The sequence below is a fragment of the Pteropus medius genome, unplaced genomic scaffold (genome assembly GCF_902729225.1).
Source record: "Pteropus medius unplaced genomic scaffold, Ma_sr-lr_union100, whole genome shotgun sequence".
In the NCBI taxonomy this organism is placed as follows: Eukaryota; Metazoa; Chordata; class Mammalia; order Chiroptera; family Pteropodidae; genus Pteropus; species Pteropus medius.
In genome coordinates this window covers 27,839,515-27,853,939 of record NW_024350319.1, presented here as the reverse complement: position 1 = coordinate 27,853,939, position 14,425 = coordinate 27,839,515, and the positions used below count along the sequence as shown (strand labels likewise).

The window sequence follows — 14,425 nt, the reverse complement described above, 5'->3', positions numbered from 1 at the left end:
AAGTACATCATTACTGATAATTATTACACACTCTCCTCATGAAGAAACTTGCTTTGAAAAATATAAAAATGTTTTGTGGGTTTCAATGGCCTATGTTCTACCTTTGACTCTATAAAACAGAATGGGTTAGATATTAAGTATGAATTTTTTAGGCCCCTTGATCACTAATGTTTCCATAAAACCTGCCTTCTAGCTCTGTAAGGACCATTGCTGGAGAAAGAATTTTCTGACAGGCCACACATTTCAAATGGCATAAGACAGGAAAATACTTTTGGCTTCCCTTCTCTTTATTTATACCCAAATGTCCTTTTGGCTTTTAGATGAAATGTATGTATTCACCCAACCAACAGATTTTACTGAGAACTTTCTATGTTCCCGGCACTAAGAAAACACAAAGCCCATAGAAGTGATCAAAGTACATGTGGACCTATCCAAATAGAGCTTCTAGTATGTAATGGCTCTTCTTCACTCAACAGCTAGTTACTGTACGCCTACTACATGCTAGGCTCTTTTGTGGTGCTGGGGACAGAGAAGAGAAGCAGAGACAGAGATCATGGAATCTCTATTTTCAGGGAGGAAGACAAAAAAAATATGTAAATATATTATAAAAATTTGGGTAAATATACAATATACAGGTAAAATATATTAGGAAATGACATGTACCATGGCAAACAGTGAAGCAAGATAATGGGCATGGGGATGCTTATGGGAGTTACTATGCTAAATGTGGTGGTCAGGGTATGCCTCTAAGCAGAAGACATTTAAACAAAGATTTGAAGGAGGTAAAGGAGCATGGGAATGTTTGAAGAAAGAGTGTCGCAGGGAGGAAAATGGACAGTGCAAAGGCCCTGAGACAGGAGTTTGCCTGGTGTGCTCTAGGAATAACAAGGACTCCAGTGAAGCTGGAGTTAAGTAAGTCAGAATGAGAGGCAGAGAGGAAATGGGGACCAAGTTGTGGAGGACCTTTAAGACCAATGCTAAGTTCTTTGTAAGAACTGTTATCAAGGACAAAAAAGACAAATGCCATAGTTTATTGTCATGAACTAGAAGGGGCCTCTAGAGATTTTGGTGCTTGGTATCTAACTCATACCAGAAAGATGGGTCAAATGAATTAGATCAAAGAGAGCAGACTATCTCAAGAAGCTATTTGATTCACGTACCTCTATAAAGTATACCAACTCAATGACCGGGACTACACTTTTAAACCTAACTCATTCTAGCAGGCAGACAAGGTGGTACACTATTGTTGCCCAGATGTCACAAAAAGCTTACTGAGAATTTACTGTGACTCAGAAAGTTGACAAGATTTTTTCTGTGACTATGTCGATGGTAGATTGTGGTTGAAAATATTTCCAGAAAAATATGCTTGTGTCTTCTCTGCTCTATAGTCTTTGGCGTCTCAACTAAGGACAGATCCAAGACCATTTCCCAAGGAAAACCTTGGCTAGTCTTGCAAATATGTCTGCACACCAGCTCAGAAAGGAGTATGATATCTTGCTTCAATCTTACATCTTTCACAGTAAAATGTGAACCCTGCAATCGTTCCTTTAATACAAGCAATCAAAGCCTTCATCACGGAGTGTCTGCAACCCCAAGCAGACTTGAGAGAAAAATGACATTCAAAAATAATTCATGGAACACAGTAACCACTTGTACCACTAAATATTTTAAGGGTTATACATTAATCAATCACTATAAAAAGGCGAGGTATTTAGCCCCTTGAAGAGCTATGTTTTAATGCCAGTTCTTGAGCTTTCCCAGTTTTTTTCTTCATTTCTTTTAAAAAACAACCACTCTAAACATCATTTGCATTTTCAGTAAACTTGAGAAAATTGCCTGTTTTGTTACAAAAGTGTTCCTTTTATTGAATCCTTTGTAAAAATTTTCTCTTAGAATATGCAATTTGTATTCTTGAAGGATTAGAATATGATGAAATAAGAACTCTTAAATCTGAACTAAAAAATAAAAGCAAACACATATGTAACTTAACTCATAGATATTTTGAGAGAACTATTTCAAACACCATATGCTCAAGTCTATTATAAAAATAGCATCTCATTATTTTAGTATTGTTTAAATATTATAGTGTACCTGTAAGTATATTAAAATTTCAAGTTTCTTTTAGGTAACTTTCTCTTGGCATTTACCAAAATTCCAAAAATACATAATAAAATATATCCAGCATTATCTCTTTTATCACAGTGTGTAGTAAATGATTAGATTCACTTTAGCAGAATACAAAGTTGTAATTATGAATGTCAACTACCAAAATGAAGAAAGCTGATGGCAGTAAAGGTACAGGAGTTGAAAATATGCCAGTTTAAAAGCTTAGTAACTTAAAAGCATCTTTAGGAGACTTTGTTTTTCTCCCTATAAACTGTCACATTCTGATTTAGGATTGTTTGTGAAATGAATCTAGTCAGTAATGGGCCAAGATATCACTATACCCTTTCTCTTATAAATCACAGCAATTTACTCAGTAGGAATGATCTATCCTTATTCTCTCATTCCCCATAATCCAATCACTTCCTCTCATAAGCACTTTCCCCCTGGTTTTCACAATAATGCATTTTCTGTAACTAACAACCATCATTTCCTGATTATCATGCTTCTATCCTTGCACAGGAATGTGGGTCTTATGTGGGTCAGGGTCATCTTTCCCATCCATCTGTGTCCCCATGCTAAGTGTGTTAACTGAAAGGTGAGTCTGGATAGACTATCATTTTGCTTAGTCCATATAAAAGTTTGAATGCCCCTAAGTCTGTGCCACTTTGATTAAGAACCACTAAATTTTGGTGTGTCTAATACTACACTTTCAGAATAAGCACATTCAAAGACTTATTAGTAGCTTTGCCTTCTGCAGATCCCTGTAAATTTAATTTAATGATGAAAATTTTATAGGAAATACTCTATGGTTTTTAGTGCTCCATTCTATAGTGATTTTCCTAAAAGAATAAACATAAATGAATAAAGGATTTGACAGTAACTCACAAGACAGAAAATTTGAGCTCTGTACAGAAATAATTTAAATTGTCTGTATATCTATTTGAACTTACGTTCAGTTTAAAGTTTATTTAAAGGCGCTACCCTTCAGGGTATTTTAGTTTCAGAACTTGGTACTCCGAACCACCAAATTTCTAGCTACTGTCATCACTAAATGAAAGACAGTTCTTTCTCAGCTATACGAATACTAATGACCTCTACAATTATGTGTTGGCTTTGATTCACACATCTGGGCGAACTTGCTTTGAGTTTTAGATGTCTCTCAATACTAAAGGAGTGGTTGGGTAGTTTTGGTGTATTTCTTGTGTCTTAAACAATTCAGGGTATCAAGGGCCCTAAGGAAGTTCAGCAATTAAATTGACCATATTTATGTAGGCAAAGAGCATCTCAGGACACATCTCACTGGTTACAATACTTCAGTAATTGGCTGTCCTTCCCTGGTGTTGGATGTTTCCCTAGAAACCAGTGATTTCATTGCCCAGAATGGAATACTACTATTGCGGCATATAATATTTCTTACTGTTTCACAAGACTTTAATTTTCTTTTGTAGTTAGATTTCCCAACAGCAAGATATCACAAAGGTATCACAGCAAGTTATCACAAAGGCAAATACTATAAGCCTAAGAACTTGTCTGATTAGGCTACTTGATGAATACTGAGAATGATTTGCGGATGACCATAGTACTATGACTATTATTTTTGATGTTTAATTAGTACTTTTCTGACTCACTTCAGTACCCCCCCCCCAAAAAAACCCCTTTCATTTCCAACACTAGCCATTCTAGGTAAGATAAAAAAAATTTCTAATATTAGTACTATTGTTTGTAGGGCCAGAAAATGCATCTTATTTTTAGAATAGCATCATGTTTATAAAACAACTTTCTACAGCAGTGATTATGAAAATGTGGTCTTCAGACCAGCCCCATTAATATTACCTAGGAAGTTATCAGAAAAGCAAATTCTGAGGCCACACCCCAGACTTCCTGAATCAGAAGCACTAGGTAGAACCGAGCATTTTGAGTTTTAACAAGCCTCCCTGATGCCTGTAGTACAGGTTTAAGAAACACCGCTATACAACATCAACAAACTATTTGAAAAAGTAGTGGCATTGTTTTCAGATGAGGTGACCACTCTTTGTAACAAAGAAGAAAATAGGGGTTAAATCACTGCTTCTGTGAAGGCTAGGAAAATAGTGGTGAAGAATTTGGAAGTTGGCGATAAACGAGGAAACATACATCTAGCCGACGGAGACTCCTTTCATACCTTTTATTTATTTTAATTATAGAAAAACTATGAAAAGGTTTCTCCGTACAATCATTCCTTCCCATTCCCAAAGTTCTTAGAGTGATAACAAGTCATCACTTTCTTAAGAACATAAGAAAACATTATTAGCTCTACCTTGAAGCTCTGTGTAACAAGAACCTGGAATAATTCAGATGAGGCCAACACCACATGGAATGTTAGGGCCAGGATAAACGTTTCTTCTTTGTAGTCCATTCACTGTATGCAGGTATAATCAGGGCAAAATAACTTTATTAAAGAGAAAAGAAACCAAAAGTGTAGTTTGAGGATATGTGTGTTAGGGAAAGTCTCATCCAATTTGTTTGAGAATGGAGAAAGTTGGATTACTTACTAGAAGCTTGTATAATATCTCCAGGTCTTTCTTAGTCCCAATGGTCAAAGCTAATAATATCACATAGTGACATGACTTAAAATTTCCTTTAACTATTTGGTTCTTAGTGCTTTTGCTGAAAAAGATATCCTATTTGCTTTTAAAAAATGAGATTTCAAAATATTTTTACTTATATTCGGGAAAACTTGCTTAACAACCTTACAAAAGATTTTTTGCCATTAAATATAAAGTTGAATGCTTTATGAAATAGTTTAATTTTATATGCCTACTATTATGTCCTTTAAATCATGATTTCACCTGTATATCTTCTCTTTGCAATCCTACTTAGCATCCCTCTACCTCTTAGTACTTCATGCCACCACAAGGCTTTGCTCATGTCCTAGCCAAGACCTAAGAGCACCGGCTCTACCCTACAAATGAATGAGGTTCATGAATGAATCAATGTGTGTAAAGTTCTTAGAATAGTATTAGCACATAGAATACACTTGAGAAGAGTACTTATTGTTATTCTTCTTAACTATCCAGTCAAGGGCTCTCAGATTAGTTACTGGGCTCAACCAGAAAGTGTCCTAAACAACCAGGCATAGCAACTCTATGGTCTGCAGAATTTGGAGTTTTCCAGTCAAATCTGAATTCTTCCCACTTCCTTAGTAAATGCAGTAGAAAATGGAACAGAATTTTTGTTGACCCAGGGCCTGATACTGAGGCAGACCTGAACTGGAGTTGATGACCAAAAATCACAAAAAATTAATCCTATTTCACACTGCTTTCTTAATCAAGAGAATTAGGATTCTCAGAAGAGTCAAAATAATTCAATTCAACCTGAGATTTGAAGTTTGAGATGAGAAAGATAATTCATTTGAATTTTTAAAGATAAAATTCAGGTAGCTATCATTGGGGAAAAGGTTTTTTCTCCTTTTTTTCTTAAGATAAACAGACTTACTATAATATCGATTTAAAATATAATATAGTGATAATCTTTATAATATCTTTTGATTTTTAGTGATGTTACTGAAAAACACATTCTATGCGCTTGTGTAATGGAATTTAAAAATATTAGTAACCTAGCAAAAGCTCTATGAATTAAATATATATTTGAATGCTTTATTAAATACTTTAATTTTATATGCTTATTATTATATCCTATAAATTATTATTTTACTCAGATATCTGTTCTTTGTAATCATACATAGCAGCCCAAATTTAGATATTGTTATCCTTTGTTTCCTTCCTGGACTATCAACCTATTATGATTCTACCATGCTATAGAAATTCATTAAAAGTTTATTATCTCAAGTAATCATTTTGATACTGTCAATACTTCAACCTATCTGAAATAGGCATTTATTATTTTCCTTCGTTGCTTGAAATCCTCCTCTATTTACTACATGCATACTTCTTTCTTATATGCAGTAATTCATACATTTATGTTAATTAATAAAAAGGGAAAATAAAAATATATTAGCAATATAAAATCGACTCATTTTGTGAAATAAAAGAAGCTGAACATGTCAAACATGGGCAGTAACTGACCATGAAAATTTTAATTTTGGCAATAACCATGCAAGTATTTGAAAGACAAGTTATAAACAAAAAAAGATTGAAGAAAAATAATATGAACCATTTTGCAATAAGGAGAATTTTGACATTTTTGACATTAAAATACTTTCATGTTGAAGTCAAATGCCTTCCTCAAGTCCAAATATAAGACCTGATCACCTGGTCATCTCGGCTTTTAAGGAGCTCAGAGTTCCACAAAAGAGAGATAAACAATTATGATACTAAATGATCAGTACGTTAGAAACAAGTTTTGGGAGGTAAGAGTAGAAAGAGGAATTTATAGAAGGCTTTGCAAAAGAGATGTTTGGTGTGAAACATTAAAAAAAAAAAAAGCTTCTCTACAAAAGAGGACATAAAGTATAGAAAAAATAAAATAAAACTAAGATTCTGGAGCACAAAGGAGAAAGAATAAGTCATGTCTGGGGGATATAAGCAAAATCATAAAGGACCTTATGTGGCATACTAAAATGTATGATTTTTACATAACAGGAAAATAGAAAACAAGATTTTAAGCAGAGGAATAACATGGTCAGATAGGTGTATTCAAAAGCTGAGTTTAGGTGGAGAGCAGAGACAATGGGAACAGAAAGACCATTTAGATACCTTTTGTAATAATATAATAGATTAATTTTAAAGATCTAGATTTGGAGACCCTTAACGAGATAACTAAGTTTGAGAAATATTTAGAAGGTGAGTTCAATAGGACTCAGATATGGACTTGGAGGGTGAGGATAGCTAGAAAGAATTAAAACGATTCCTAGATTGCTGGCTTGAACAACTAGATGAATAATGGTACAATACACTGAAACGGGGAACACACAGGTAGAAAAAAGTTTGTGGGGAAGAGGCAAAGGTAATACGGGGTCTGAGATGTCTGCAAAAATCTAAGTAGTCATACCAGTAACTTCAATGTACAGGTCTAGAAGAGAGAGATGTTATCTTGAATTACACATTTGGGAAACTACTTTAGAAGGCTTTCAACAGCATTTAACTAATTTCATAGAAGTACAATCATCATTTCTAGAAAAAAATTATATTCATTTCCTCCAGTACCAACAGGATAGAGCCTATTCTAAAAATACACTGCCACCATATGGGCTTCTTTATGACTTGTTCTATATTTTCCTATTTATTTACCCCTTCTTACCATTATATAATTTTTCCTTCATGGAAAAATTACCTCTGTTATGATAGTTTTCATCCCATTATAGATGCATTACACCACTCAGAATAAATTAAGGAAAATAATTGAATACATAGTAACTCATTAACAATTTCTTATTTTAAAAAACGATAAGGCATACTTTGCCCTCTGGTTTTTCTTCTTCTTAGATCATAAAGTTGCATTCCTTGGAAGCTTCTTTGATGAGGCATGTTTTGCTGAAAATTTTTTTTAACCTAACAGATGTTTGGGTAGTTAAAATTCCTCATGAGTATGGTATCCTGTGGTTTTCACAACCTAAGTGTTACTCCAGGAATTTTCCTTTCTTGCTGTCTCCAGTCTTGGTGGTCCATAGGAGATGCACATTATGAGAGTCCCATTTCATTCCATACTACTTTCACAGCCACACTCTTCTAAAGTCGTACATTTCCTCAGCATTATAAATACATATTGTATAGCACAGAGATACTTAACAGCTTCCAGTCTACATTCTTCCCACACATACAACTCAAATTGCTTTTGAGTATAAGAGATTGGTAAAATAATCTGCAAGATTTTAATGTTTCAAGTTAAATATTTCTGCCATTTGTAATTTTTGTGTTTGTATCTATACACATTCAGCATTAAGTAGAGAGTTATGGCTATTATGCAGATGACTTAAGAAAAAAAACAATTTGGCCTTAAATATCTAGATCAGAGTATGTGGGAGAAAGAAATGTTAGCTTGAGTTGGCTGAATATTGTTTCTCTATTCACTCTAGTGTATAGCTTTAGATTCAGTTCAGAAAGTAACTCAATTTAATTTTTAGCTTGTATTCTAACTTTGCCCCTTGAGTCTTTGATTGGACGTTCCTCTATATGAGCTCAGAGAGAGTAAATACAACATATTTTCTCATTCTACAAGCCACTTTAGAATATTTTATAATATTTATTATTCAAATGGGGTAGTCTTTTATTTGAGTTATTCAAAGTTTAAATAATTTGATTTCAAACTAGCTATCAGTTGCTAGCTCCTTATCAATAAGCTTTAGGTTTTGATAAGAAGTTCTATTTATTTAGTACTTAGACACTTGATGCCATTAGGACAAAATGCACACATCTAAAATGGTAATTTTATACTAATTTATATTGTTTTATCTTTTCTATAATTCTGATAAATTGTTCACTTTCATCATTTTATCTTCTTATATAATATTATGAAACAACACTTTTTTGAATCAATGATAGGTAGTACAAAACCTACTAATTTTCTTCAACTAAATTATTTTTTATATTTGCAAAATGTCTATACTTTCTATCTTTGGTTTGCAAATCAATATCTCAGCATAACTTTTAATTTTAAAAGAATTACTGCTCTTCAAGATTTTTGTTGCTTGACTGTTCTAATTTCTTTTATTTTTATACCATATATTAGTTCACTATATATATATGTACATATATGTATGATCTTTCAATAATGTATGTAGTATTTTTTTGTCTTTCATATCATATGCAATCTTAGATGATTTCTTCTTGGCTTAATATAATAAATAAAGCTTTCTTATTGTACAATTATTAAATTAAAATATATAATTAGAAAAATGTCCCCTTAATTCCTAAAACTAACAGAGCAACCATCTCATTCATATGACTTACACAAATAAAGTAATACTCAGTTGAAAAGCTAGTAAGTTTGAAAATGCCAAGATAATATGTCTATTATTACAATTTCTGAAATATATAAATCTCTTCACATTTCTCTCTTAATTACAGTGGAAGAAAGGCAATTTTCCATGTCTCCTCTGAAAATAAAACAAGAAAATCTTTCAATTTTATTGATAAACAACAGAGTAGAAAATCAGCTCTCAAGGATAAAGAAAATAAGAAAGGAATATCAGTAGTACAGAAAATATACTTAAGTAAAGATAAATTTCTTCATCCTAAGTATTCTATGATGGTAAATTTAAATTGTGGTAATGAAACACTAGGCTCAGAGAGGAGAAAAATACCAGATGAAAGACAAACTGGTACTTCATGAGAAAGGCCTTCTGTGCATTAGTCATCAAGTAAAGACCTGGAGGCTGGGGTAGAGGGAAGCCAAGATTACTCTCTCCATTGCACCAAGGACTAACAAACCAACCAATCATCAATGGCAAAGAGAGAAATCCTGGTAAAACTAGGAAAATAAAACTTTTTTTTTTTTTTAAAAAGCTCATATCGATTGTGAAATATTTGAAGTATTCTATTATTATTCCTTTAAACCAGAAAGAGCAAAACGAACTAACTAAAAATAACCAAATTCTAGTAAGTGGGTCATAGACCTTAAAGAGGGTAGGAGGTGGAAGAACTAGGATAGAAGCAATAACATTCAAGTAGAAAGACTCCCAAATTTTCTGATTTAGAACATGGGGTTCTTTAAATATCCAACTTCCCAGTTTCATTTACCTGTTTCTGAATTCATTATTTTTATGTCATTTTATGCTAATTGAACATTTTCTATCATAGTGTCTAGATTAATCGAAAAAATGTTGCATTTAGAAAGTCCACTTCTTGGTTCAGTGGAGTAGGTAAAAGCAGGTACGACTCAAGTCAGATGCTCATAAGATGTAGGACAGAAACCCTTAAGGGCAGCAAACAAAAAATAGGCACAAGATCTACTTTAACCAAAGGTTAAAAATTAGCTTCCCATAGGCCAGATCTGGGCTACTAATGTCTTTAGTTTGAACAAATAAATGTTTTAAAAAACATATCACAAGCAAGAAATTGAATATTTTCACATTAAAAAAAAAAATCTAACTTCACTGTTTTTTGTTACATCAGAAGTCTTAATAGCGTGTCCTGTCTATAGGACAGTAATCAGCCAGTGGTGAGGAGTGGCTACCCTGTTAGCGCATTGTCTGTTAATTTGTCCTGGTTTCCACCACTCCCAACTGTCTTACGTCAGCCGGCTTCTTTCATTATGATACCTGTCTGACCCCTTTAAGCAACTTCCAATTGCCCCTGGGACTTCAAAGTTTATTCAGTCAATGTCCCATTTCTATCACTTCTGCACTTGGGATTTTATTTATTCATATTGGCTGAGGCAATGAAAATCCCTACCTTAACCTATGCTCTAATCTCTAAGCATCTGTTTTCTGTTCAAAATAACATACTTATTGCCTAAACTCAACCCAGATTTGATTTTTTCATATTTTCCTTTTCTTCATTATGGCACCATCACCCTCACCATCACTTTGGATTGGAAAACAATTCATTTTCCCTTCCCTACTTTAGCTTTTCAATCAAGTTTCACCAATTCAAGAAATATGTATAGAGTGCCTCGTAGTACCAGGCACCATTCTAAGTAATAAGAAAATAGCAATGGTCAGGACAGATTTTTAAAACAAATACAAAGAAAAGATGATCAGGTAATTACAGATATTCATTAAAATAAAATGACATTCTAGAAAAATACTGCATAGATGTTTTAGATTGGGTGGCCAGAGAAACGCAGGAATCATTTTAGTAGACACATGAATAATAAAAAAGTTTCTCATAGGAAGATGGAGTTGGAAGAATATTCTAGTCAAAAGTAACAGAAAATGCAAAGGTCCAAGTTCTAGGGATAAAGTGTGTTTGGGCAACAGAAAACATGTCCAGTGGGTAATGGTAAGTAGGAAAGCAATTATAGATGAGGTTAGAGTATTAGGAAAGAGCCAGGTCAGGTAGGGCTTTGTTAATCATGTTAAGCAATTTAAATGGTATTCTAACAGCAATGGGAGTTCATGGAATGACTTTTAAAAAGAAAGTGACGTCATCTGATTTAGGTTTTAAAAGATCAGCCTGCAAACTCAAGAGGTCAGTAAGGTTAATATGGTAACAGTAATGAAGGATAGGACTAATAAGATAGCAATGCCAATGGAGGGCTGTATTGAGATGGTGTAGTAGAAATATACCATTGGTAGAGTTGAGGGGGAAAAGAACACTGCCTATATTTTCATTTTCTGCAACCAGATGAGTAATGGTGCATCAAAGATAAGGAAGATTGGAGGATGAAAAGGTTTGGTGTTTAGATCATGCTAATTTGGGGAGGTATATTTGACACACACACCCTGTGATATCAGTTGGTCAAGTAAATATACTGATCTGAGTTCTAGGGAGCAGTCTGAGCTGGAAAGAGATATATATTTGAGAATAATCAGTATATAGGTAAACTTTAAAGCCATAGGACAGGATAAGGAGACAGCATTTCCTAGGATTTTATGTTGATGAAGAAGGAATGCAGTTAGCATTAATGTAATGGCTAGGTGGAGACCCAGAGGAGAGAAGGAGCAATTAGGGGGGTCATTTTATAAACTATATAAATTTCTAACCAATGCATTGTATACTTGAAACTAATAACAAAATTAAATTAAAAAGAAAAAAGAAAAGGGCCAAGTATAGAACTCTTGGCACTCCAAAACTTAAAGTTAAAAAAAAAAAAAAGAGGATGAACAAAGGAGGCTGAGAAAGAGTTATCAGGGAGATAGGAGATAAACTAGAAGGGCAGATCTTACGGAAACCGAGTCAAAGTGTTACAAAAAGAAAAGGCTGGACAATTATGTTGAAGGCTGAGTTGTCTAGATTCTATCGCACATATTGAATTGCATTAACAAATATTCATTGACATTTACTATTACAAACTTGTCAGGTACTCTGGGAAATAGGAACAAGAGGCACACTTAGTGACCTAGAAAATAAAGCCCCTAGATCAAAGCTTATTTCACTGCCTATAAAGGACTACAACAGCATCTATTTATCACTGAAAATCTGTGTGTCTGCGCATGCATGTATACGTGTGTGTATTACTCTACTAATAAGTACCAACAGTTTTTAAGGAAATCCAATTTGGATTTAAAAGGAATCAACCAGTTATAGTTTTGGTCAAATTAGGAGGATGGACATAAGGTCCCTACTTGGAGGGTTTATGTGGGATGGTGTTGGGATGGATGCAACAGGTCATCTGGCTGATCTGAAATTTTTTCTGGAGGGCTTGGGGAAGGAATGGCATTTTAAGGATAGTGCAGCCGTCCCTCAAAACTCTGGCTTACATGAATCCATTTGTAATCTATTTTACATGGAAGCCATTACAATTTTATGTAGCTAGTGTTAAGCATAAATAATAAAAATATTTGCTTAATTGTAGTTAATAATGTCTAAGCAAGTCTGGTAACAAGTTAGTTTTAAAATATAAAACTAAAGTTGCAAGAGTAGTATCTCTACCTACACCTAGTGGTTTCTATGTAAAAGATTTAAACAGCTGTTTTTTTAATGCAAAAGTCCTGAAAAATATGTATGGCAGAATAATTTTGAGATTATTTTGTGTTTCTTCTCTCTATTTTTCCCTTTTTCCTCATTTTAAGCTGGGAGTCAGACCCTTGGTCTTTCTCTGCTTCCAAATTTTGTATAAGTGAAAAGAAGAAGCTGAAAATCTGCTGGAAGATAGATTCATCTGAGCTATTCATGAGTGCACATTTGTGTGTGTGTGTGTGTATGCATGGGTATGGGCGCGCATGCATATGCGTGCGTAAGACTGAAGTCACTGAAAAGGTAAAGCCTGGCTTAAAAGCAGCAAAGCCTCCAGATATGAAGGAAAAATGTGGGCAAAGGGTTCTTGACTGCAATCAGTTTACCCTAATAATAGACCACAAGAGAGGCCTGTGATGCTTTGTTATAATATAGGATTCCAGGACCTTGCAGCAACTCTGGAAGTTTGAGAAAAGCCCTAATAATGACAGAAGATGAATTTCTCATTGTTATTCAATTAAATTAAAAGTAAATATGTTACTATGTGAGTTAGTTTGTATACTAACTCAATAATTTCTATGTTCAGTGATTTTAAACATAATGGAATTAAGTAAAAATCATTAACATAGACATAAAATAAAACAGAAATCATTGTATGTGTGTGTATGTGTGTGTGTGTATATATATATGTGTGCATATGTAAGCATATATGCTTTGTATGGAAGCCATCACAATTCTATGTAGACAATATTCAGAAAGTAATAAAAGTAATTTATTTACTTAATATTAATGTTAATGAAGTTGTATAAGCAAGTAGGGCAATTAGTTTTAAAATATAAAACTTAAGTTGTAAGAGCAATTACTAATGGTTTGAGTGATTTCTATGGAAAAGCATTAAAGTGATCTTTCTTGAATGCAAACATATATACACATATACAGGACAATACTTACAGCCAGGCAGGGTTTGTGTAGATATCCAACTTGAAGCATCGCCATAGCCTGCATTGGTGCTGGCAGCCACTTGGAATCTATACCATCTAAATTTTTTTAATCCATATACTGTGTCTTCAGTTAGGTCAGCTTCATAGAGATATTGAATTTTTTGATATTCAACACATTCTTCAGATTCCCATTCTCTGCATTTTTGAGCCCGAAGTTGAGTGGTAATCTTGTAATTTTGGAAGTAGCCAAAGATAGTGTCAGGCCTCACCCACGTCAATGTTGCACTAGTTGACTGAACATTAGAAAAAGTAATATTTGTGGGAACACTGGGAACTAAAAATTAAAGGGAAAAATTGAAAAAAACAATTGGAATTACCAAACATTTTGTAAATAAGAGAAATGGGATTTAAAAATATTTATTATGAACCTAGTGGTATAATAAGTATCCCTTATCACAACTGCCCTTAGGCTAACAGCCCCATATTTAATGAGCAGAACCTTAAGGTAATGCCTCAGAGACCAGCGATTCAAAGAGGTAGAGGACAAAAACAATTGCGATTATTTTTTATTCCTAATTTTGCTTTCAAATTCACTGATAAGTTACTTATATAAACAAACTTTGGCTTCATATACAAGCATGGTACAAAAAAATTAAACATTCATATAATCTTATGTCCTTCCCTAGGTATGGTCTGAGTTTTTAATATTCAGTTTCAAGAAAGACATTCTTATATTTAAATATCTAGAAAGATATAAGTGAATCTTATTACAGTATATGTTGATTAAAAATAATTTTAAATAAAATTATTAAATGAATTAATGACTTATATAAGTAGTTTATTTTTATCTTGCATACATTTAAAATTAGCGAAACCCTTTGT

General features: G+C 33.5%; 1 protein-coding gene across 1 annotated transcript in view; it reads right to left on the bottom strand.

The window, feature by feature from the left end:
• PTPRQ (protein tyrosine phosphatase receptor type Q) overlaps positions 1-14,425 on the bottom strand; it is a 165,476-nt gene that overhangs the window by 64,914 nt on the left and 86,137 nt on the right. The window contains exon 26 of the mRNA XM_039838923.1: positions 13,554-13,877. Coding sequence (XP_039694857.1) covers positions 13,554-13,877 — 324 coding nt within the window. The remainder of the gene's footprint in view (positions 1-13,553; positions 13,878-14,425) is intronic.